The 24,589-nt window shown below is 64.8% G+C and overlaps 1 protein-coding gene across 1 annotated transcript; it reads left to right on the forward strand.

Annotated features, from left to right (window-relative positions):
• Positions 1 to 482: 482 nt before the first annotated feature.
• On the forward strand, positions 483 to 24,543 carry PPP6R1 (protein phosphatase 6 regulatory subunit 1). Its single transcript, XM_062177665.1, has 24 exons — positions 483 to 576; positions 9,750 to 9,982; positions 10,997 to 11,183; positions 11,495 to 11,632; positions 11,718 to 11,783; positions 12,820 to 12,932; positions 13,017 to 13,130; positions 13,573 to 13,735; positions 13,826 to 13,978; positions 14,057 to 14,191; positions 14,853 to 14,917; positions 15,020 to 15,135; positions 15,229 to 15,314; positions 15,396 to 15,485; positions 15,575 to 15,672; positions 18,230 to 18,287; positions 18,373 to 18,548; positions 22,336 to 22,466; positions 22,554 to 22,734; positions 22,831 to 22,901; positions 22,980 to 23,061; positions 23,481 to 23,591; positions 23,677 to 23,748; positions 23,834 to 24,543. The coding sequence occupies exons 2-24, from the start codon at positions 9,756 to 9,758 to the stop codon at positions 23,835 to 23,837; spliced, it is 2,637 nt and encodes an 878-aa protein (XP_062033649.1). The 5' UTR covers positions 483 to 576; positions 9,750 to 9,755; the 3' UTR covers positions 23,838 to 24,543.
• The last annotated feature ends 46 nt before the right edge of the window (positions 24,544 to 24,589 follow it).

Below are 24,589 nucleotides of genomic sequence, written 5' to 3' on the forward strand. Positions count from 1 at the left end.
TCGGCGCACCTGCGCAGCGCGACGAGCGCGGGAGGGCGGGGCCTGTGCGTCTCCTGCGCTACGGGGATTGTGGGATAGTGGCGGAGGGAGGAGGGCGTCGGAGGCCCTGAGCGGGCTGCGGGAGCCGGGGCGACCCGCGGGCGTGCGGAAGCGGGGACTTCAAGAAGCGGGGCTCGGCTTCAACACTGCGGTGCCCTCGGACGGCGGACGAAGCCGTTAGCGCCTCCAGCAGCGCGCCGGGCTGGGCGGACCACACCGGGGTGACTTCCTCCGTCGTCCCCCGCCGAGGCGCCTGCGCGGCCCGCGCGGCCCAGCTGACCCCCGCCGCCTCGCCCGTGGGCCGCCGAGGCCCCCGCGTCCGCCCCGCGAGCCGCCCGGACCCTTCCCGGCGCTGACCGCGAACTCCGCGGGACTCGACGCTTGAGGCCGCCCGCCCCGAGCGCGCGTGCGCGGGCCCCGCCGCCGCCCCGCCCCCACACACCGGGCCCCGGAGCAGGGGCCGCAGCCTCGGGCGGCGGGGCGGGGGGGGCGCCCCGATGAGCCCCGAGTGCGAGGAGCCGCCGCCCCCCCGCGCAGGTGAGCGCCCCGGCTCCGTGTCTGCGTTCCCGGGGTCCCCTCACCCCTGTCGCCGCTGGGCTGTCCCATGCCGCCCCCGTCCCCTGTCTGCTCCCCTCGGCCCCCCAGGTCTCTCCCTTCGGTCTCCCCAGGTCTCTCCCCTCGGCCCCCCAGGTCTCTCCCCTCGGCCCCCCAGGTCTCTCCCCTCGGTCTCCCCAGGTCTCTCCCCTGGCCCCCCAGGTCTCTCCCCTCGGTCTCCCCAGGTCTCTCCCCTCGGCCCCCCAGGTCTCTCCCCTCGGCCCCCCAGGTCTCTCCCCTCGGTCTCCCCAGGTCTCTCCCCTCGGTCTCCCCAGGTCTCTCCCCTCGGCCCCCCAGGTCTCTCCCTTCGGTCTCCCCAGGTCTCTCCCCTCGGCCCCCCAGGTCTCTCCCCTCGGTCTCCCCAGGTCTCTCCCCTGGCCCCCCAGGTCTCTCCCTTCGGTCTCCCCAGGTCTCTCCCCTGGCCCCCCAGGTCTCTCCCCTCGGTCTCCCCAGGTCTCTCCCCTGGCCCCCCAGGTCTCTCCCCTCGGTCTCCCCAGGTCTCTCCCCTCGGTCTCCCAGGTCTCTCCCCTCGGCCCCCCAGGTCTCTCCCTTCGGTCTCCCCAGGTCTCTCCCCTCGGCCCCCCAGGTCTCTCCCCTCGGTCTCCCCAGGTCTCTCCCCTCGGCCCCCCAGGTCTCTCCCCTCGGTCTCCCCAGGTCTCTCCCCTGGCCCCCCAGGTCTCTCCCCTCGGTCTCCCCAGGTCTCTCCCCTGGCCCCCCAGGTCTCTCCCCTCGGTCTCCCCAGGTCTCTCCCCTGGCCCCCCAGGTCTCTCCCTTCGGTCTCCCCAGGTCTCTCCCCTCGGCCCCCCAGGTCTCTCCCCTCGGTCTCCCCAGGTCTCTCCCCTGGCCCCCCAGGTCTCTCCCTTCGGTCTCCCCAGGTCTCTCCCCTGGCCCCCCAGGTCTCTCCCCTCGGTCTCCCCAGGTCTCTCCCCTGGCCCCCCAGGTCTCTCCCCTCGGTCTCCCCAGGTCTCTCCCCTCGGTCTCCCAGGTCTCTCCCCTCGGCCCCCCAGGTCTCTCCCTTCGGTCTCCCCAGGTCTCTCCCCTCGGCCCCCCAGGTCTCTCCCTTCGGTCTCCCCAGGTCTCTCCCCTCGGCCCCCCAGGTCTCTCCCCTCGGTCTCCCCAGGTCTCTCCCCTGGCCCCCCAGGTCTCTCCCCTCGGTCTCCCCAGGTCTCTCCCCTGGCCCCCCAGGTCTCTCCCCTCGGTCTCCCCAGGTCTCTCCCCTGGCCCCCCAGGTCTCTCCCTTCGGTCTCCCCAGGTCTCAGCCTCTCCCCTCGGTCTCCCCAGGTCTCTCCCCTCGGTCTCCCCAGGTCTCTCCCCTGGCCCCCCACGTCTCTCCCTTCGGTCTCCCCAGGTCTCTCCCCTCGGTCTCCCCAGGTCTCAGCCTCTCCCCTCGGTCTCCCCAGGTCTCAGGCCTCTCCCCTCGGCCCCCCAGGTCTCTCCCCTCGGTCTCCCCAGGTCTCCAGCCCTCCCCTCAGCCCCCCAGGCCTCTGGGTCCTGCTCTCTCTCCCGCTGTCCCCTGGGTCTCTCCCCTCAGTCCCCCCAAGTCTCCAGCCCTCCCCTCGGCCCCCCAGGCCTCTGGGTCCTGCTCGCTCTCCCGCCGTCCCCTGGGTCTCCCCTCAGCCCCCCAGGCCTCTGGGTCCTGCTCTCTCTCCCGCCGTCCCCTGGGTCTCTCCCCACAGTCCCCCCAAGTCTCCAGCCCTCCCCTCGGCCCCCCAGGCCTCTGGGTCCTGCTCGCTCTCCCGCCGTCCCCTGGGTCTCCCCTCAGCCCCCCAGGCCTCTGGGTCCTGCTCTCTTTCCCGCCGTCCCCTGGGTCTCTCCCCTCAGTCCCCCCAAGTCTCCAGCCCTCCCCTCAGCCCCCCAGGCCTCTGGGTCCCGCTCTCTCTCCCGCCGTCCCCTGGGTCTCTCCCCTCAGTCCCTCCAAGTCTCCAGCCCTCCCCTCAGCCCCCCAGGCCTCTGGGTCCCGCTCTCTCTCCCGCCGTCCCCTGGGTCTCTCCCGTCTGCCCGCAGTTCCCCCAGGCCCGTCTCTGCTCAGTCATCCACCTGGGCCCTGCTGCCGGGGCTGCCACCTCCCGGTTCATGCTTGGTCCTTTGCCCTCCGCCCCCGCCTGACCCCGCCGCTGAAGCTTAGCCTCCACCTGGAGCCTGCCTCTCTGCCCGGCTGTCTGGCTGCTCGCGAGGAGGGACTTGGATCCGGTCCTGTGAGCTGAGGCCTGGGCAGGCAGCCTGTCCGGGCTCCCAGAGGAAGGTGTCCCCCAGGCCCTGCCCTGGGGAGACAGGTGTAGCTGGACTGTCACAATTGCCGTGTTGTGACGGGGTGGCGCAGCGCGCAGGACTGGTGAGACTGGCCGGATGGGAGGCTGAGCGGGGGCTGACACATGGAGAGCGGCAGGAGGCTCAGCCTCCCCGGGAGGAGCGGCGCGTGCAGATTCGTGAAGGTGACGGCCCGGGCCTTGCCAGCCCACCGGCGCGCGCACAGGAACTCGGGGCTGTGCTGAGCACCTGCCCGGAAGGAGGAAGGTTCTGGAAGGGAAGCCGCGTTGTCTGTCCCATCGGTGCTGGGCTCAGAGCCGTGAGATCCTGGCCACGACGGGGAGAGGTGGATGTGGCGAGGAGTAGCCCGGGGCCGGTAGCTGGGTGCTGAGCCTGTGCGGTGGACGTGTGCCCTGCCTGCCGGCGGTGACAGCCCCGTGCACGCTGGCTCGCCCCGAGTGGGTCCTTTTGTGGAAGGAGGCGGGGCCACGCGGCTCTGCTTCTGGGACAGGCGCCGTGAGGAGGCCGCGAGGGCTTCCTGTCAGACGCTGCGCCGGATTCCCGCCTCTGCCTCCGGTGCGCCGCTTCCTCTGCTGGGAGTGGGAGTAAGAGGCCTGCCGTCCGCACAGGGCGGGTCGTGGTGCCTTGAGCGACGTAGACCCAAGACGCCCGCAGGCTGCAGGAGCCGCTGCCCTGGCTGGTGGCCGGCCCTGTGCCCCCGGGGCGCACAGAAGATGCTCAGTTATCTGGAGTTGGTGCTGCCCATGCCCAGCGCGGAGGCCGGAGATGCTGCTCGTCACCCGACAGGCTGTGCCCCAGCCCCTGGAGCCCCGGATGGCAGCGGGGCTCTGGGGCTCTGCTGCTGGGTGTTAGGCGTTGGCTTTCGTGACTGTCGGGACCTGTCAGCTGCTGTGTGCTGTGTGCACTGTCGTGACTTGGACGTTCGTCCATCTTTTCGGCTGTGTCTGGGGGATCACCTGTTTGTTTCCATTACCGTCTCCCACCCCTCACTTTTGTTTCAGGCTCTGTGGCCGGGTGAGCTCAGCGGATGACCCCCCGGACTGCACATTCCCGTGGTTTCGATGCTGTGGACCTGGCCTTCTGCTGGGTCCTGGGATTTGGTGCCTCCTCTGGGGGGCAGAGTTGAGGCTCAGTGCCATCATAGGGTGACCACAGGGTGCTGTAGAAGCAGCGTGGAGTGGACGCCTTGTGCAGTCGAGGGAGGCTTCCTGGAGGAAGTGGTATCTGTGCAGAAGTCTCTAGGACCCAGCAGGAGCTAGCCAGGCTCAAGAGCTGTGAGGGAAAGTGGATGGAGCCGAGAGCAGTCACGTGTGGCGTGCTGAGGCCAGAGACCCGCCCAGGGTCGCCCAGCTCTGGCCTGGTGGGGCCTGCTGCCCTGGCCGTGCCCGACCATGGTTTTCCCTTCCTTTGAGAAGTCTGTGAAGGGCAGAGTGGCCGGCACCCTTGGTCTGCTGGCTCGCCGCCTGGATGCCTACGACAGCGGGGGCTGGAACTCTGGCCGGGCCTCCCACGTGGGCAGCAGGGCCCCCACCTGCTGCCTCCCGGGCGCGTCAGCAGGGAGCCGTGTTGGAGGCAGAGCAGCTGGGACTGGCCCCAGCTCTCCGGCAAGGCCGCGGGGCCCACGGGGGCCCTCAGCGGCTGCACCACGTGCCAGCTGCCGCGGTTTGCCCTTTGCGTGCCTGTTCCAGGGATTCTCCTCCAGCAGTGTTGCCCTGCGGTGACCCCGTCGGGGAGGTATTCCCCAGGGGGGCCAGGTCCTTGGTCTGTGCCACACAGACTTGTGCTTGGTGAGGCCAGGCCAGGCCCAGCCTTTCTGACCTCTGATCGCGGTGGGACACTCTGTTCCCTGCTTCTCCAAGGGCTGTTTCAAAACTATTTGCTGGTCTTATCTTTTCCCTTTTCTTTCTTTTTTTTTTTTTTTAAAGATTTATTTATTTATTTTGAAAGAGTTACAAGGAGAGGGAGAGACAGATCTTCCATCCACTGGTTCACTCCCCAGATGTCCCCAGTTGCCCGTGCTGGGCCAGGCTGGAGCCGGTGGCCTCACCCAAGTCTCCAGCATGGGTGCAGGGACCCAACACTTGGGCCATCTTCCACTGCTTTTCCCAGGGCATTAGTAGGGAGCTGGGTCAGAATGCGGCAGCCAGGACTTGAACCAGCACCCATATGATCGGGCGTTGTAGGTGGCAGCATTGCCTGCTGGGCCGCAGTCTGAGAGACCGATCCTAATGTCGGCATTGAAGCCTTCTTCCCAGTCCTTGGCCAAATGTCCCAAAACTTCCATTTCCTAATCGTGTCGCTCCCTGGGATGGGGCCGGAACTGCTGCCTCCCTGGGTTGGTTCTGGGGTCTGAGCAAGATGCCCTCCAGGGGCTGCCAGGCCGCTCTCTGTGAGGTTCCCTGAAGCCTCCCTTGCTGGGTGGCGTCGTGCTCTGCCTGCTCAGAGTGGTGGGGTTGCTGTTAGATTTACCCTGTCCTGGCAATTGAGGGTCCCCAGCCCTCTTTGCAGTCAGCCAGAAGCTGACCGGGTCGGGGCACGTCAGAGGGACGTGGTCCCGCCTCATTGTCTGAACTGCCAGGCCCTTTAGGGCGCTGGTAGCCGGCCAGTCTGATTGTTAGGGTAGGTTCTGTCCCCAAGGGTGCTGGCCAGCCTGGGGCTCGTCCTGATGCTGGAGCCTTCACTGACCCTCCAGGCCGCGCAGCTCCTGTCCCTGGAGGCCTTCCCAGCGGCCTCTGTGCCTCGACCTGCGTGTCCCGGTGCTGGGGGCTCCGGGCAGGTGAGGGAGGGTTGGCAGGCGAAGGCTGGGCCTGTGGTTCCGAGGCAGGCGGCGTGAGGCTTGGACGGGTGGTGGCAGCAACAGTGGGGCTGCGGTTTGTCGCTGTCTAAGCTGGGGAAGGGGCGGGCAGGCTCCTGGGGGGCCCAGGAGAGAACCGGGGTCGGAGGCCCAGACCAGCCTGTTGGAGCAGAGCTGGCAGACGGAGCTCGGAGGCAGTTTTCGTTTTTAATGGCTTCCTTTTGTCGAGTTCAGTTTCCTCTTCCTTTTGCAGCTGGAGTCATGGTTTTCAAACGGCACTAAAAACCAGTAGTAGTCACTTCCGTTTTCTTGAAGTTGCTGAAGGGTGGGGGTGGGGGTGGGGGTGGGGGGTGGAGGGAGGAAAGCAGATGAGGAGTCTCCTGCTCTTGCTGTTGGTGCCATCGCCCTTGGGGCGGGGCCCAGCGGGGCCAAGCCCCTGCTGTGTCGGGACCACCTGGGTAGAGAAGGACCCACCTCTCTGAGTTTCTGGAGAGTTCCGCGGGATTGCCAGACAGGAGCCAAGTTAGGGCTCGAGGCCATGGCGGGTTGGGAGTGGATTGAGGGTTTTTCCCGGTTCATCCGCATTTGCACCTGCTCTGTTCCGAGCCGAGAGCTGGTGTCTGCTGTGTGTATAGGCTGTGGATAATCACCAGCAGTTGCAGTCGGTCCTCCCAGCCTGCCCTGTCTTCAGAGTGGCCCGAGGTTGAGAGTTTAGGTGCTGCCCAGGTCCTTAGGGCCACGGCTTGTGGAACAGCCCCGCAGTTGATTTTAGAACTTCTGTTTTATCACACCAAAAGGAAACCCTGTGTCCATGACCAGTCACTCGAGCTCGCGAGCATTTCTGACCTACTTCCTGTCTCTGGAGTGGCCTGTGCTGGACGTGTTACGTGAGTGACCAACAGCAAGCATGGCTCTCAGCGTTCTGGCCTGCCGCGGTGTAGGCGTCTTCCACGCGGGCAGAGGCTGCGTGCTCACCGCGCCGCGCACAGCACCGGCCCTGGCCGGAAGGTGGCAGCCACGACGTGCTTGGCGGTTGCCCCTCAGATTATTCTGGCCCCGTGCACCCAGAGCAGGAACACCCCACCACCACCCTGCCGTCGGGCCGTGAGCCGGGTCTGCGACAGCCAGAGTACACTGGGAGGCGGGGAGTGGCTCTGGCCAGAGTGCAGAGGAGGTTCCCCCCAGGGACGGGCTGTGGGAGCAGCCCCACGCCGTCTCTGGGTGATGGGGGGCGGCGGGGTGTGTGCCTGGTGAAGGCGGGCTGGTTCTGTGCTGGCTGCTTGGAGTGAGAAGCGCTGAGACCTGTGGGCGCACAGTGCTGTGCTGTGTGTGCTGGGAGCAGGTGGATTGCACATCCTGGGGGACCCTGGGGGCTGCTGTGGCCTGACTGGTTGGGGAGGGCCTCTCGGGAGCCCCCAGGATGGTAGGCGAGCAGTTACTGGGGTGCTGCCGCCGAGGTTCTGGATGTGTAAAGCGAGCACGTGTGCTCTGTCGGGGCCAGGGCAGGGCTTGGGTGATGTGGGAGCGCAGAGAGGCCGGCGGGGGTCTAGCTGGCTGCCGTGGGCTGATGTGGGAGCGCAGAGAGGCCGGCGGGGGTCTAGCTGGCTGCCGTGGGCTGATGTGGGAGCGCAGAGAGGCCGGCGGGGGTCTAGCTGGCTGCCGTGGGCTGATGTGGGAGCGCAGAGAGGCCGGCGGGGGTCTAGCTGGCTGCCGTGGGCTGATGTGGGAGCGCAGAGAGGCCGGCGGGGGTCTAGCTGGCTGCCGCGGGGCGATGTGGGAGCGCAGAGAGGCCGGTGGGGGTCTAGCTGCGCAGAGAGGCCGGCGGGGGTCTAGCTGGCTGCCGCGGGGCGATGTGGGAGCGCAGAGAGGCCGGCGGGGGTCTAGCTGGCTGCTGCGGGGCGATGTGGGAGCGCAGAGAGGCCGGCGGGGGTCTAGCTGGCTGCCGCGGGGCGATGTGGGAGCGCAGAGAGGCCGGCGGGGGTCTAGCTGCGCAGAGAGGCCGGCGGGGGTCTAGCTGGCTGCCGCGGGGCGATGTGGGAGCGCAGAGAGGCCGGCGGGGGTCTAGCTGGCTGCCGCGGGGCGATGTGGGAGCGCAGAGAGGCCGGCGGGGGTCTAGCTGGCTGCCGTGGGGACAGGCCCGAGAGGCGCTGAGCCTGGTGCCGGGTGGGAAGGAGGAGGCTGATCCTGCTCAGGCTCTGGGGAACGGCTTGCAGTGCGTGTTTTTCTTTCTTTTTTCTCTTTATAGAAAGTTTTTTTTAAAGATTTATTTATTTTATTTGAAAGTCAGAGTTACATAGAGAAGAGGAGGCAGAGAGAGAGGGAAGGAGGGAGGTCTTCCATCCACTGGTTCACTTCCCTGATGAACAGTGGCCGGAGCTGCGCCAGTCTGAAGCCAGGAGCCAGGAGCTTCGTCCAGGTCTCCTATGTGGGTGCCGGGGCCCAAGCACTTGGGTCATCCTCCACTGCTTTCCTAGGCCACAGCAGAGAGCTGGATGGAAAGAGGAGCAGCTGGGACTCGAACCGGCGCCCATATGGGAGGCCAGCCCTGCAGGCAGTGGCTTTACCTGCTACGCCATAGCGCCGGCCCCACAAGTTTTTTAAAATGTCTATTTTCACTTGCTTGCAAGGCAGGGTAGAGGGGAAGATGCCTTCCATCCATCGATTCTCTCCCAATGCCTGCCGCAGCCAGGGCTGAGCCAGGCGGAAGCCAGGAGCAGGAGCTCCACCCACCTGGGTGGCAGGGGCCCAAGCACTGTAGCCCTCACCCGTGCCTCCCAGGATGCTGAGTCGGAGTGCAGGCGAGGATGTGAGCGGACCCGCCTTTCCCTGGAGGGTGCCTGCGAGTGCCGGTGCCGTCACGCCGTGGAGGCTTAGCAGCGGTCCCCACAGCCGACCGTGTCATCGAGGGGGACGTGTCAGGGAGGCCCCATCCGTGCAGACCCAGGGCCTTCTGGGCTGTGACAGGACTGCCCCAGGAGGGGGAGAGGAGGGGAGGGAGGGGCCTGGGCCTCCCTGTCCTCAGGGGAGGCAGGACTGAGCTGGGCGTTGGCGCCTGCTGGAAGGGACGGGCTCAGGAGGCCATGACGGAGCTGACACCCCCCCCCTCCGGCATGGACGTCCTCTTCTCCGGCACCAGGTCAGCCGGACCTGGAGGACGCCTGCTGGACGGGGAGGTGTGGGCACGGACGAGGGGGGAAGCAGCGACCTTGGCCGTGACTTGGGGCGGTCGTGCCGGGGCCTTTGCAGAGCAGGGTCTGCCGTCTGCGCGGGGGCTCAGGACAGTGCCGCCTGGCGCCCGCTTGGTGCCCCGCTGCTGCTGCTGCCTGTTAGTGCCTGTGGAGCCAGGTGTCCCCGGGTGGGAGGACTGAGCCATGTGTTGAGCTCGCTTTGTTCTCGCCTCACCGCGACTGTTTTCCTGCCTCGCTTTATCCTGTTCTGGGAACTCCCCAGCTTCTCCTCCTCGTCCCTGGCCTGGGCACCGGGCGGTGAGGATGATCCGGGTGTTTGTGTGCTGTGTGGTGCGGTGTCCAGGCAACCGCCACAGCCTGCAGGCTGCGCACACTTCCTCTCTGCCCCTGCCACCTCCCTGCACCGCACGTGGGCCCCAGGGGATTTGCTGGGCCAGACGGCAGCCACGTGCTGGGTGCCATGGGGCCTTTGGATCTGATCAGCAAGTAGAGCCTGGAGTGACTCTGCAGTCGGAGGATCAGGCCCGTCCCTGGAGCCCCTGCCCACATGAGGGGTGGTGCACACAGGCCTCCTGGGGACGGGGCCCGGGAAACTCTGCACAGTGTTTGGCCTCTCCTCTAGCCCTGTGTGGTCCACACCGAGGGCTTCACCAGGCCTGGGCCGAGAGGTGGGCCGGACAGCGGGTCTTGAATACAAAGGGACCCCTTGGGCGGAGGCTGGAGAGGGAGGGCGGTGGGGGGTGTCCTGGCAGCAGGGCCTGGTGCTCAGTGGGAGTGCTGAGCTAGCACGCAGCCTGGCCAGAGGCCGCGGAAGGGGACGCGGGGGCTCCCCCAGCGTGTGGTGTGCTCTGTGTCCCTGTCTGCAGGGCGCCATGTTTTGGAAGTTTGACCTGCACACAAGCTCACACCTGGACACACTGCTGGAGCGGGAGGACCTGAGTCTGCCCGAGCTGCTGGACGAGGAGGACGTGCTGCAGGAGTGCAAGGTCGTCAACCGCAAGCTGCTGGACTTCCTGCTGCAGCCGCCCCACCTGCAGGCCATGGTGGCCTGGGTCACCCAGGAGCCGCCAGCCAGCGGCGAGGAGCGACTGCGCTACAAGTGAGCCCCTGGCTGCGCCTGGGTCTGTCTCTCTGTAAAGACTTACGTGAAAGGTAGAGCGGCAGAGCGGTCATCCACTGGTTCACTCCTCAGATGTCTGCAGTGCCCGGGGCTGGGCCAGGCTGAAGCCAGGAGCCTGCCCTCCGGCGGTCTCCCGTGTTGGTGGCAGAGGCCCAAGGACGTGGGTGGTTTTTTTCAGTGCTTTCCACTGCATTTGCAGGGAGCTGGACCAGAAATGGAGCAGCCAGGCCTTGAGCTGGTGCTCTGATATGGGATGCTGTGTCACAGGCCAGCTTTTTTTTTTTTTTTAAAGATTTATTTACTGGGGCTGGTGTAAAGCCACCCCTGCCGTGCCGGTTTGAGTCCTGGCTGCTCTACTTCTAATACAGCTCTCTGCTGATGCCCCTGGGAAAGCGGTGGAAGGTGGCCCAAGTGCTTGGGCCTGTGCTTACATGAGATCCCGAAGAAGCTCCTGGCTCCTGGCTTTGGCCTGGCCCAGCTCCAGCTGTTGCGGCCATTTGGGGAGTGAACCAGCAGATGGAAGATCTGTCTCTCTGTATGTAACTCTGACTTTCCAATAAATAAACAAGTCTTTAAAGATTTTTATATTTGGAAGGCAGGGTTACACACCGAGGAGAAAGAGGGGTCTTGATAGCGAGCCGGGACTCGAACCGATGTCCATGTGGGATGCTGGCGCAGGAGGCTGCTCGGCTCTCCGCCACAGCTGATGCAGGCCGGCTGTTCTCCGCGAGCCTCTCTGGCAAGCCCGCTGGTCTCTTCCGGGAGCAGATCACTGCTTCCCTGCCACGGGAGTCGGCGTTCCGGTCCCGCCAGGACCTCTGCCTGCAGACTGCCTGTCTGGGGGCTCTGCACCGGCCCTCGGCTCTGAGCCGCTCGGGCAGCGCTGGCCTGGAGTGGAGGCAGCTCTGCCTGTGGGACAGGCGTGCCTTCTGCTTGCCTGCCCCATTGTGGGATGCGGTGGGGCCTCCTTCCCACCTGGCACTCGCCTCCCAGGTACCCCAGCGTGGCCTGTGAGATCCTGACCTCGGATGTGCCCCAGATCAACGACGCCCTCGGCGCTGACGAGTCCCTCCTGAACCGGCTCTACGGCTTCCTGCAGAGCGGCAGCAGTCTCAACCCGCTGCTGGCCAGCTTCTTCAGCAAGGTCATGGGCATCCTCATCAACCGCAAGACCGACCAGGTGCCTGCCCCCCCTCCCCCCCCGGCGGGCGGTGCGGGCTGGCCCGGAGCCGTGACAGGCCCTGTGTCCCCCTCGGCACCCTGGCGGGCGGTGCGGGCTGGCCCGGAGCCGTGACAGGCCCTGTGTCCCCCTCGGCACCCTGGCAGGTGGTGCGGGCTGGCCCGGAGCCGTGACAGGCCCTGTGTCCCCCTCGGCACCCTGGCGGGCGGTGCGGGCTGGCCCGGAGCCGTGACACGGCCCCGTGTCCACAGCTGGCACCCGGCGGGTGGTGCGGGCTAGGCTGGTGCCGTGACACGGCCCCGTGTCCGCAGCTGGTGTCTTTCCTGCGTAAGAAAGACGACTTCGTGGACCTGCTGCTGCGGCACATCGGCACCTCAGCCATCATGGACCTCCTGCTGCGCCTGCTCACCTGTGTGGAGCGGCCCCAGCTGCGGCAGGACGTCGTCAACGTGAGGGGGCTGGCCGCGGGGCGGGGCGGGGCGGGGCGGGGCGGGAGGTGCACAGGAGGAGCCTCACGCAGCCTCTCGCCCCCAGTGGCTCAATGAGGAGAAGATTGTCCAGCGGCTGATTGATCAGATCCACCCGTCGAAGGATGACAATGTGAGTGTGGGCCTTGCTGCGCTCCGCTGAGCTGGTAGTGCACTCGCACGCCCTGCCCTTGGGGGGTGCATGGGTGGGCAAGGGGCATGGAGGGCTGGGGCTTCACACGCACAGGTGCCCTTTCCCGTACCCGGACCCTGGGCGTCTCCCCGAGGAGCTGGAGGGCCCGCCCGGGCCCCCCCTTCCTGCCACTTAGCTTCGTCCCTGTACTTGTCCTCCGGACTCCACTCCGCAGTCCCCCGAGGCCCCGCTTCCAACCCCACACTCGAGTTTCCCCACCTTGGGTCCCAGCCGCCTCCACCCCGTGCCAAGAACGTCAGCCCCCGGGGTCCCTGGAAGCAGTGTGTCTCGGGCTGGCAGAGCAGGGACACAGCTCAGAGGCTGGCCCAGCCCTGGCCCGTGCCCGGGGGGGTCGCAGAGCAGGGACACAGCTCAGAGGCTGGCCCAGCCCCGGCCCGTGCCCGGGGGGGTCACAGAGCAGGGTCGCAGCTCTTGAGGCCGGTGAGGCTGAGGCCCGGACGTCTGCTGTGAGCTGTGGGGCAGGCACCAGGAGGCCCCATCCCGACTGCGCTGTTGGGAGGATGCTGAGCTCTGCCTGTGCTTCCGTGCCTCCCTTTAGTCCCGTGACATCTTCTGTGGTTACTTGGAGAAGTAAATGAGGCACCGTGGGCTCCTCCACTTAGTTGTAGTCGTGGCTTTAGTGGATTGCTGTCGGCACGGCAGGTGCAGAACGTGTCATTGCTGCAGAGAGAAGCTGCCCGTTAGCAGGCCCTCCCGTCTCCCTCCCTCAGCTCCATGTCTGGACGTCGCTCATAAGTGGGTCCCCGCTCACCACCTTGTGAGCAGGGCTGCTGGGCGGCCCGTGTGCCTCCTGTGCTGGGAGCTTCGATGCCCGGGGCTCCCTCCTGTGCGGCACGTGGCCCTGCCCTGTCCTTCCCGGTGTCTGGGGGACTGGAGAGTGGCTGCTGGGAGGTTCCCAGCACCAGGCCGTGGGGGCCAGCAGCTGACCTGGACCCCACCCTCTCGCCCTGCCCAGCAACATTCCAACGCGTCCCAGTCCCTGTGCGACATCATCCGCCTGAGCCGGGAGCAGATGATCCAAGGCCAGGACGGCCCGGAGCCCGACCAGCTGTTGGCCACCCTGGAGAAGTGGGTCTGCCAGACGGTGCCAAGGGCTGGGAGGGGAGCTCGGGCCCTGCATCTTCCCTGACCCCACCCTCCCTGACCCCCCAGGCAGGAGACGATGGAGCAGCTACTGAGCAACATGCTGGAGGGGGAGCAGAGCCCCTCTGTCGTCGTCAGCGGGGTCCAGGTGCTGCTGACCCTGCTGGAGCCCAGGAGGCCTAGGTGCGGGGCTGGGGCGTCCCGGGTCTCCCCAGGGCCTTGGACGGGAGGTTGCAGTGTGTACTGTGCAAAGCCCAGCACACAGCCTCACACGTGGCGCGTGCCTGTGCTCCCGGTCGCAGTGGTCAGGATCGTACCGGGGGCACATGTGCACCTTGGGGCCCGAGCCTTGCCTGCAGCTGGTAGGTAGAGGGGCTGGGGTAGAGCTGTGCAGCACAGGACCTGGCCCTCCATGTGGGCAACGCCCTGCACCCCACTTGCTCACGCAGGCCCCCGCTACATGCACCGTGGGCTCCCTGTTCCCCTCCCCCTGGCCCACCCTCCTCACTGCCGCTCCTGAGCAGGGCTCAGAGGAGAGCAGCCCTGACCACACCCTGCCCCATGCACACGCGTGGGCCTCCCGCCAGCGGGGCCTTCACTGCCCTCTGCCCTGTCCCTGCCGCAGGTCTGAGTCTGTGACCATGAACAACTTCTTCAGCAGCGTGGACGGGCAGCTGGAGCTGCTGGCCCAGGGCGCCCTGGAGAGCGCGGCGTCCAGCATGGGTGCCTTGCACGCCCTGCGCCCACGGCTTGCCCGCTTCCACCAGCTCCTGCTGGAGCCACCCAAGGTCCGGGGCATGGGGATTCGTGGTCCCAGCGGGAGGTGTGAGGGGTTAGGGAGGGCTGCCATGGGAACTGAGCCCGCCCTGGACCTGCAGCTGGAGCCGCTGAGGATGACGTGGGGCAGCCTGGCCCCGCCCCTGGGCAACACGCGGCTGCACGTGGTCAAGCTCCTGGCCAGCGCCCTGAGTGCCAATGACTCGGCCCTGACGCAGGAGCTCCTGGCACTGGACGTGCCCAACACCCTGCTGGTGTGTGACGGGCAGGGGGCGGGCTGCGGGAGCGGGGAGCCAGGGCCGGGGCCTCTGACACTGGCCGGTCCTCCCCAGGACCTCTTCTTCCACTACGTCTTCAACAACTTCCTGCACACCCAAGTGGAAATGTGCGTGAGCGCCATGCTGAGCTCAGGGCCCCCTCCCGACAGCAGCCCCGAGACGCCTGTCTCCAACCCTGTAGTGAAACATGTGAGCTGCACCCCACCCCATTCCTGCCCTCCCCTGCGGGGCCATCCCCTCCCCAGGCCTGACCCTCCACTGTGGGGGGTGGGAGGGGAAGACCCCCGGGTACTGCCCCCTCCCAGGCCTGCTCCCTTCGCTGTGGGGGATGGGGAGGTCCCCCCTCCCCGGGTACTGCCCCCTCCCAGGCCTGCTCCCTTCGCTGTGGGGGATGGGGAGGTCCCCCCTCCCCGGGTACTGCCCCCTCCCAGGCCTGCTCCCTTCGCTGTGGGGGATGGGGAGGTTTCCCCCCCCCCCCCCGGGTACTGCCCCCTCCCAGGCCTGCTCCCTTCGCTGTGGGGGATGGGGAGGTCCCCCCTGGGTGCCCTTCCCCAGGCCTCCCCTCGGCCCTTCCTTCTGGGATTTGTTGGGCAGCCTCTGCTGGCGCCGGAATGGGGGTAGGGAGCGAGTGGGGTGTGCAGGTGGACAGGTGGAGGGGAGACGGGGAGGGCACCCAAGGCCTCACAGGCAGGGAAGGGAGGGGTGCTGGAGAGTTGAGGGCTGGCCTGGAGCTGGGGGGGGCACCCACGTTCTGGGGGTGGGGCTTAGTCCGTTCCCCAGCGCACAGGGGCCTGCAGAGTGGGCCCCCCCCGCCGTGTGCTCAGCCCCCAACGCGTGTGCCCCCTCACAGCTGCTGCAGCGCTGCCGCCTGGTGGAGCGGATCCTGACGTCCTGGGAGGAGAACGACCGTGTGCAGTGGGTGTCCGGGGCCTTGTGCGGGGCAGCGGGGGCCGGGGCCGGGGCCGGGGCCGTGCCTGTGCCTCCTCTGACATCCAGCACGGCCTCTCCTCGTTCCAGGTCTGCAGGCGGTCCCCGGAAAGGCTACATGGGCCACCTGACGCGCGTGGCCAATGCGCTGGTGCAGAACACGGAGAAGGGGCCCAACGCCGAGCAGCTGGGGCGGCTGCTGAAGGGTGAGGGTCCTGGCTGGGGTCTGCCGGAGGGTGGGGCGTCGGGGCTGGAGGCGGAGAAGGCAGTGTGTCCTCAACACGTCCCCACGTGTGCAGAGCTCCCAGCTGAGCAGCAGGAGCGGTGGGAGGCATTCGTGTCGGGGCCCCTGGCGGAGACCAACAAGAAGAACACAGTGGATCTGGTGAGCCGGCGCCGGGTCCCGTAGCCGCCTGCGCCTGTCTGTGGCCCTGGCAGGCCCTGAGCCCCTCCCGCCCCTCCGCAGGTGAACACCCACCACCTGCACTCCTCCAGTGATGACGAGGACGACCGGCTCAAGGAGTTCAACTTCCCCGAGGAGGCCGTGCTGCAGCAGGTGGGCTGGGCCGGGGCTGCGGGGCGGGGAGGGCCGCCCGCCGGCTCCCGCCCACCTCTCACCTCACCCCTGCCTCCGCTGCCTCCCAGGCCTTCATGGACTTCCAGATGCAGCGCATGACCTCAGCCTTCATCGACCATTTTGGCTTCAATGACGAGGAGTTCGGGGAGCAGGAGGAAAGCGTGAAGTAGGTGTCCCCGTGTGGGGCTGGGGCTTCACCTGTCGTGTGTGTGTGCGTGCGCGCCTGCCGCCTGTACCTGTGTGGGGCTGGGGCTTCACCTGTCCTGTGTGTGTGTGTGTGTGTGTAGGTGTAGGTGTGTCTGCCTGCCGCCTGTACCTGTGTGGGGCTGGGGCTTCACCTGTCCTGTGTGTGTGTGCGCACGCCTGCTGCCTGTACCTGTGTGGGGCTGGGGCTTCACCTGTCGTGTGTGTGTGTGTGTGTGTGTGCCTGCGGCCTGTACCTGTGTGGGGCTGGGGTTTCACCGTGTCGTGTGTGTGTTGCCGCCTGTACCTGTGTGTCCTTCCCCACACAGCCTGCAGTGGCTGCCAGTTCTGGGTGTGCCCCGGCTGTGACCTTGTACGCTCGCCTCGTGTTGGAGGTCTGGCTTTGCATCTGCTTTCCCTGGGGTGCAGGCCTGCAGAGGGAGGCACACAGGTGTCCACTGGAGCTCAGCCTTGGGGGCCTCTGGGCCAGGAACCAGGCAGGGTGGTGGGGCCCAGGAGTGCAGGCCGGGTTATGGGTGGCCAGGCTGGGTTCCCCCCCTCCCTTCCAGTGACTGATTCTGCTTTGTGTTCGTTGGGCTGCTGCCCTTATTTATTTATTTATTTATTATTTATTTATTTATTTATTTTTGACAGAGTGGACAGTGAGAGAGAGACAGAAAGGTCTTTTTGCTGTTGGTTCACCCTCCAGTGGCCACTGCGGCCAGCGCATTGTGCTGATCCGATGGCAGGAGCCAGGTGCTTCTCCTGGTCTCCCATGCGGGTGCAGGGCCCAAGCACTTGGGCCATCCTCCACTGCCTTCCTGGGCCATAGCAGAGAGCTGGCCTGGAAGAGGGGCAACCGGGACAGAATCCGGCGCCTCAACCGGGACTAGAACCTGGTGTGCCGGCGCCACAAGGCGGAGGATTAGCCTGTTAAGCCACGGTGCCGGCCTATTTTTTTTTTCTTTTAATATTATTTATTTGAGAGAGAGTTACAGACAGTGCAAGGGAGAGACAGAAAGGTCTTCCATCTGTTGGTTCACTTCCAAAATGGCTGCAACGGCCGGAGCTACACTGATCCGAAGCCAGGAGCCAGGAACTTTTTCCTGGTCTCCTACGTGGGTGCAGGGCCCAAGCACTTGGGCCATCCTCCACTGCTTTCCCAGGCCACAGCAGAGAGCTGGATTGGAAGAGGAACAGCCAGGACTTGAACCAACGCCCATATGGGATGCCGGCACTGCAGGTGGAGGATTAACCTGTGCCATGTTGCCAGCCCCCCCTTTTATTTTTTTTTTAAAGACTTGTTTTAGTTATTTGAGAGGGAGAGGTAGAGACAGACAGGTCTTCTATCTGCTAGTTCACTCCCCAAATGGCGGCGATGGCTGCTGAGCTGGCCTGAAGCCAGGAGCTTCTTTCGGGTCTCCCACGTGGGTGCCGGGGCCCAAGGACTTCTGCTGCTTTCCCAGGCCATAGCAGAGATCTGGATGGGAAGTGGAGCTTCTGGGACTCGAACCAGCACCCAGATGGGATGCCGGCACTGCAGGCTGGGGCTTTAACCTGCTGTGTCACAGCGCCGGCCCCAAGCAGCAACTTTTTTAACATGGAACTCCCTCTCCCTGTTAGGAACATGAGTTTTTTCCTGTTTCTCGGTTTCCTGCCATAAGCAACCTGACCACAAAAAATTAATATCCATGAACTTTTTGTGAGCTAACTGCTGAGCTGTCATGTGATAGAAACAGGCGGTGAAGGAAGAACGGCCACTGGGGTCTGGGTGGGGAGGCCGGGGTGGGCGGTGGGCCGTGGCCGGGGGCTCCGCGTTCAGCTCGGGCTGGGTGTGACTTTGGTGGACCTGGTGCGCGGGGTCGGTGCCCTGTGGGGCCGTGCTGTTCACTTTGCAGAAGTGCAGCTCCTGTCCAGTCTGCACGGCTTTGCAAATTCCCGCTAAAGACAGAAGGCGGAGCCAGGAGAGCGGGCCACAGCCTGGCGTCAGCGAGTTTGGAAGGGTTTTACTTTCGTTTTTCTTTGATTTCTATTCCAGTTGCCCTTGGGCGAGACTTAATTAGCAATGTAATTGGACAGGTAGATCGAGAGCAGGTACACGTTTGATTGTCTCCAGTGACTTACATTGTCTAAAGTGACCACAAACACCGAATTGGCACAGCCTGCACCCTGTTCCCAGGGGAAATTTCTGGAAGTATGTAGAATGGTGCAGACCGTTCATTGAGGTAGATACTACGACTCTGGCTTGGCGTGTTAGCGCCCTGCCCGAGGATGCCCACAGCCTGGTGCCGGCATGGGATGCCAGCTCAACGGGGCTGGCCCGAGCTGAGGCTTCTTGCATGGCCATCCCTGTGGTCCCCATGCTCTGGACACCTGTAGCTAAGTGTGTATCAGGCAGCTCTGCAGATGGCCAGTGCTGCAGGGGTGGCGTTTGGGGTTCCAAATGCATTGCAGGGAATAGTGGGATTCCCAGCTAGTGGGGTTGGCTGCGTGTTGGCTACTGCACTTTGATCACGGTGCGTCTCTACCTGCTCTCCTAGCGCACCTTTCGACAAGACTGCCAACATCACCTTCTCTCTCAATGCCGACGATGAGAACGTGAGTGCCGCCTGTCCCTGGCCGGGGCGGGGAGGGGCGCAGGGGCTGCAGGTGGTGTAGCCCTTCCTTCGCCCTGTACCTGTAGCCCAACACCAACCTGCTCGAGATCTGCTACAAAGACCGCATCCAGCAGTTCGATGACGAGGAGGAGGAAGAGGAGGAGGAGGGCCAGGGCTCGGGGGAGTCAGACGGCGAGTACGGTGCCTGGCAGGGCAGCCAGCTGACACGGGGGCCCCGTGTGGGCCAGCCCCCTGGTGTTCGGTGAGTACCCCTCCAGCCAGGCCTGGACCAAGATGGAGTGAGCGAGAGAGAAGATGCATTTGTGTGTGTGAGAAAAGTGCTTTTGATTTTGAGTGACAGAAACCAGTTCAGATGAGAAAGGGACCGGAGGAGCAGGGTGGGCCCTGGGAAGGCAGGCGGGCCCTGCAGCTGCAGCCCGTCCGGCTCCGCGCCCTGGCTCTGGCTCCCCGTGGCGCTCTCACGGTTTCCCATGAGCAGCACCTATTTCCCTACTTCCCTCTGCAGTCAGGGTGTGGGTTGTCTGTGCGGACGCCCCAGGACTGGCTGGCCCTGGAGTCGCTGTGAGTAGGGGGTTCATGCCACGTGTGCTTGCTGGCGGGAGCCAGCTCACAGCCGGCGGTTCCGTCTCTGCCCTGTGACTGCTGGGTGGGGAATTAGGGAATTTTAGCTTTCTTACTGAAGTGCAGCGTGTACAAGCAAGTGCGCGAGCTCTGAGCGTCCAGCCGGATGGACGCCTCTGTTACCTCCATGATCCTGCGGGGCCATGCCCGCACCCACCATGCCCCCAGCTGGCCCCGTCCTCCACCCTGGGGTGGTGCTGTCCTGACTTCTGGGCCTGGCTCTTTGTCCGCACTCCGTGCAGGAGGCCCAGCCTTCTAACTGGCATGCTGGCGTCTTGCTCACTTGCAGCCGCAGCCGGAGACGGTGTGCCGTCACAGGACCGGGCGGGTTCCGGTGTGCCGTCACAGGACCGGGCGGGTTCCGTGGCTTCACGCTGAGTGGAGCTGCAGTGAGCGCCCTCACACGTGTGTGCACACGTGTGTCATTGCCAGATCCAACACAGTATTTTACTCCTGTGTTTTCTGCCAGAAGTTTTTGTTCTTTTTTTTAAAGATTTGTTTATTTTACTTGAAAGTCAGAGTTATAGAGAAGCAGAGGCTCAGAGAGAGGGCGCTTCCATCTGCTGGTTCACTACCCAGATGGCCGCAATGGCTGGAGCTGGGCTGATCCAAAGCCAGAAGCTTCTCCCTGGTCTCTCATGTGGGTGCAGAGGTCCAAGGGCTTGGGCTATCTTCTTCCTTTTTTTTTTTTTTTTTTTAATGTGATTGGTCTTATTTTTAAATCTTAGCTTCTTTTTTGTTAAAATTTTGTTCATTTATTTGAAAGGTAGAGTTACAGTCAAAGAGACAGAGAGGTCTTCCATCCACTGGTTCACTCCTCAGATGGCCACAACAGCTGGAGCTGGGCCAGTCTGAACCCAGGAGCCAAGAGCTTCTTCTGGGTCCCCTACACAGGTTCAGGGGCCAAAGCGCTTGGGCCATCTTTTGCTGTTTTCCCAGGCTACAGCAGAGAGCTGGATCAGAAGTGGAGCAGCCGGGACTTGAACCGGTGCCCATATGGGATGCCAGCACTGCAGGTGTTGGCTTTATCCACTACGCCACAGTGCTGGTGCCGGTTGTTGTTGTTGTTGTTGTTTAAGATTTATTTATTTGAAAGGCAGGGTTACAGGGCGAGAGAAAGAGAGCAAGATCTTCCTTCTGCTGGTTCACTCCCCAGATGCCACAATAGCCTGGGCTGGGCCAGGCTGGAGCCAGGAGCTTCTTTTGGGTTCCCAGTGTGAGTGCAGGGGCCCAAGTACTCAGGCCGACATCTGCAGCTTTCCCAGGCACAGTAGCAGGGAGCCGGATCAGGAGGGTAGCAGCCGGGACTCTTAACTGGTGTCTGTATGGGATGCTGGCACTGCAGGCGGCAGCTTTACTCACTACACCACAACGTCAGCCCCTCTTTCTTTTTAAGATTTATTTGTTTTGGCCGGCGCCGCGGCTCAGTAGGCTAATCCTCCGCCTTGCGGCGCCGGCACACCGGGTTCTAGTCCCGGTCGGGGCACCGATCCTGTCCCGGTTGCCCCTCTTCCAGGCCATCTCTCTGCTGTGGCCAGGGAGTGCAGTGGAGGATGGCCCAAGTGCTTGGGCCCTGCACCCCATGGGAGACCAGGATAAGCCCCTGGCTCCTGCCATCGGAACAGCGCAGTGCGCCGGCCGCAGCGCACCTACCGCGGCGGCCATTGGAGGGTGAACCAACGGCAAAAAGGAAGACCTTTCTCTCTGTCTCCCTCTACTGTCCACTCTGCCTGTCAAAAAAAAAAAAAAAGATTTATTTGTTTTGAAAGTCAGAGTTAGATAGAGGGAGAGACAGATAGCAAGAGCTCCTCCATGTGCTGGTTTACTCCACAGTGCTGAGGCAGACCAAAGCCAGGAGCCACAAGATTATTCTCTGGGTCTCCCATGTGGGTGCCAAGGGCCCGAACACTTGGGTTATCTTCCACTGTTTCTCCCAGGCCATAGCAGAGAGCGGACATGAAGTGGAGCAGCCAGGGCTTGAACCGGCGCCCACATGGGATGCTGGCACTGCAGCACCGGCCCCAGCATGTCACCTTTAACAGAGAAGCCACCTGGGGTGCTGGTGCGGATTGCATGGCATCTGTAGGTCAATTTGGAGAGTGTTTTTTTTTTTTTTTAAAGATGTACTTATTTATTCGAAAGACAGTTAGATAGTAGCAGAGAAAGAGAGCTCTTTCATCTGCTAGTTCACTTCCAAATTGGCCGGAGCTGGGCCCATCCGAAGCCAGGAGCCAGGAGCTTCTTTCGGGTCTCCCACGCGGGTGCAGTGGCCCAAGGACTTGGGCCATCTTCCACTGCCTTCCCAGGCCACAGCAGATAGCTGGATCAGAAGTGGAGCAGCTGGGTCTCGAACTGACCCTCATATGAAATGCCAGGCGCACTGCAGGTGGCGGCTTTACCCGCTACGCCACAGGGATGGCCCCTGGATGCCTTTTTTTTTTTTTAAGATTTATTATTATTATTTTTTTATTTGAACGAGTTAGGTAGAGACAGAGAGGGAGAGAGGTCTTCATCTCCCAGTTCACACCTCAGATGGCTGCAATGGCTGGAGCTGAGCTGATTTAAGCCAGGATCCAGGAGCTTCTGGTCTCCCACGTGGGTGCAGGGGCTCAAGGACCTGGGCCACCTTCCGCTGCTCTCCCAGGCCACAGCAGAGAGCTGGATCGGAAGAGGAGCCTCTGGGACTTGAACCCGTGCCCATATGGGATGCGGGCACTGCAGGCTAGGGCGTTAAGCTGCTGCGCTGGCTGGAACCTCCAGTGCAGTGCATGCAGGACAGGAGTGGCGAGAGCAGACTTGCGGTCTTCCTGGTCTTGCTCCTGGTCCTGTGGGAGCTGAGGGTGAAGATGCACAGATGTGTACTCTGCAGCCAGCCTCGTGGTGCACTGCTGCAGCAGGGCTCGCTCGGCCCTTCCCGGAGTCCAGGGTTCTTCAGGGTCTGAGTTGTGCGCAGCCAGCGTCCAGCCGGCGGTGTAGGAGCCAGGCGTGTGCCAGGCGCGGTTCTCTGCTGAAGACGCGGCACCGGCTCTGCCTTCCAGGAGTTTGTAGCTAGAGGGGAGGGCAGCGTCAGCCCTCCGGGACAGTGGTTCAAGGAGGGAGGGAGGTGACCCCGGCTGGCAGCCTGCCTGTGCGTGCTCGCTGCCGTGGCTGTGTCGGTGTGGCCTGTGCGGAGGGCACGGTAGGGGCCACCTCAGCCCCTCCCGGCGTTCCCACCCCGGCCCTCCTCCCCTCCCGGCGTTCCCACCCCGCACCCTCCTCCCCTCCCGGCGTTCCCACCTGCACCCTCCTCTCCTGTCCCTTTGTCCCTGGCCGCTCCACCCCCTGCAGTCTGCCCAGTGGCCGTGGGCTGCGGAGGGAGGAGGGGGAGGCAGTCCACACAGCTGGCTAACGGGGCAGTTTCTGGGCAGGAGTGGAGGCAGCACAGACAGTGAGGACGAGGAGGAGGAGGAGGAGGAGGAGGAAGAGGAGGGTGACAGCCGGGCTGCCCGAGGAGGGGCCGGACCCCCCTCCTACCCCAGCCCCAGCCCCCGGCCTGCTGGTGAGTTGTGGGCAGCTTGTGGGCAGACACGTGGGGGGGGGGGTGTCTGCCTGCTGCTGAGCTCACTGTCTTCCTGCCCACCCCCAGGCCCCAGCTGGACAGCCACCTTTGACCCAGTGCCTACGGACGCCCCAACGCCTCCCCGAGTCTCCGGGGAGGAGGAGCTGTGCGCTGGGCCCCCAGCCCCGCAGGGGCCCCGTGACGAGCCCCATGGCCTCCCCACGCCGAGCCTGGCCCCGCCCCCTGCCTGCAGTGCCCTGCAGCTCAGGTGGGCACCGGCTGGGGGCGGGGGGGGGGGGTGCTGTGTCCTCTCCTAGGCTCAGCACTGACCTCCGTGTGCCCTTGGGGTGCTCTTGCCTCCCAGGTCTCAGACCCCCGGACCCCCCTCAGCACCTCAGGAAGCCGCAAATGGCAGCAAAGCTGTGGAGCCCTCGGGTGAGCCCCTGCCGTGCCCCCACCCTGCACACGGGCCCAGCCCACCAGGTCTCAGCTGACCGTCTCTCCGCCCTCCAGCCCCCTGCCAGGCCTTGGTCAGTGTCGGGGAGCTCCAGGCCACCCTCCACGAGATGTGCTCCGCTCCCAGCTCCTTGGACAGGTGAGCGGGGGGAAGCAGTGGCTGCTGGCCCTCGGGTGGAACTTGGGGAACCCTCCCATCCTCGGTGCTGTCCCAGCGTGCTCCGGGTCACCCAGCCTCACGCTGTACGCTGGGGGCCGTTCTTGGTTTTGCCGACTACACAGGGGCAGCAGGTACAGACCAGTCGTGGCCCGGGGTCGGCCAGCAGAGTGTGGGCCGTGCTGCCGGTGGCTCCAAGTCTGGCTCCCCTGGGGTGGCTGGCCAGCGCGGTCTTGCCCCAGGCAGGGCTGTGCAGTGTGCAGGTCTGGGGGCGCAGAGCACACACTCTGCCCTTCCACCAGCGGGAGGGGCCCCTGGTGGGAGGCCTCCTGCCTGGGAGGGAGTGTTGGCTGCTGAGCAGGGGGGTGGTGCCAACAGCCACACTGCCCTTTCACCCACAGTGCAACCAGAGACCCCTCTACCTCTGTCCCAGCCTCTGGGGCCCACCAGCTCCCCCAGACCACAGAGGGGGAAACGAGCCCCGAGCCCGCGGGGCTTCCCCAAAGCCAGAGGTGAGGCGCGGCGCGGCACCTGCTTGTGGGGCGTGGGGCTGGCGGGGGGCAGGAAGTGACCTCTGGTGTCCTCTCCTCCCGACAGTGCCCAGGCCCTGGAGCCTCCTCAGACGCCCAGCAGCTCGGCCGCAGGAGGGCCCATGGCTGTGGGCTCCCAGTGAGTGACCGTGCAGCCTGGGGTGGGCGGGGTGGGGGCGGGGCCAGCCTGCCGGACCCTCACACACCTTCCCCTCTGTTCCCAGGTAGCTGCCTGGTCTTGATGGTGGCCAAATCCTCCGTCCTCCCCTCCGTGGACCCCTGGGCAGGGGCGGGTCAGGTCCACAGATGGACCTCCTGCCTCCACCCCGCCCCACACACCCTCTCTGGTCTCCCAGGAGGCTGGTGCCAGGGAGATAGGCCCCTTCTTACCCACCCCGTTTGCACTGAGAAGAGAAATTACAGAGCTTGCCTCCTGGAATAAAGATATAGAGAGTGGCACAGAGAGAGGAGAGAGACGTCTATTATATATTATATATATGTATCAAGGGAGGAGGGCAGAGAGGAAGCAGCACGCCACGGGCCACCTGGGGGCCCGAGGCTGCCGCCCACACGCCCGTCCTGTGCTCTGGTGCAGACACCCACGCCCACACCCAGCCTTTGAGCTCAGGTCCACCTTGGGGGCGGCTGGTGAGGGCGGGCGTTGGGGCCCGAGGAGGGGCAGTGCCTTCACCTAGACCCTGCACTTCCACCCAGGGACCCGGCCTTGGGGAGCAGGGGCCTCCCCGGCAGCATCCCAGAGGCCCTGACTCTTGGCTGGGCCGCCCTGCGCCCTGAGGGTCTGGGGTCGCAGCCCCGCTGCCAAGTGGCCTTGTCCCACTCCCTGCCCCGGGCTGGCGTGCGTGTGCGTGTGCGTGTGTCCGTGCTGAGCTTCTGTTTCATATTGCAAATATAAATAAAGGAAGACGGTTTACGACTCCTGCTCACCAGACCTCACGTTCTGGGGTGTGTGGGGGGCTGAG

This window comes from Lepus europaeus, chromosome 19 (assembly GCF_033115175.1).
Source record: "Lepus europaeus isolate LE1 chromosome 19, mLepTim1.pri, whole genome shotgun sequence".
NCBI lineage: Eukaryota > Metazoa > Chordata > Mammalia > Lagomorpha > Leporidae > Lepus > Lepus europaeus.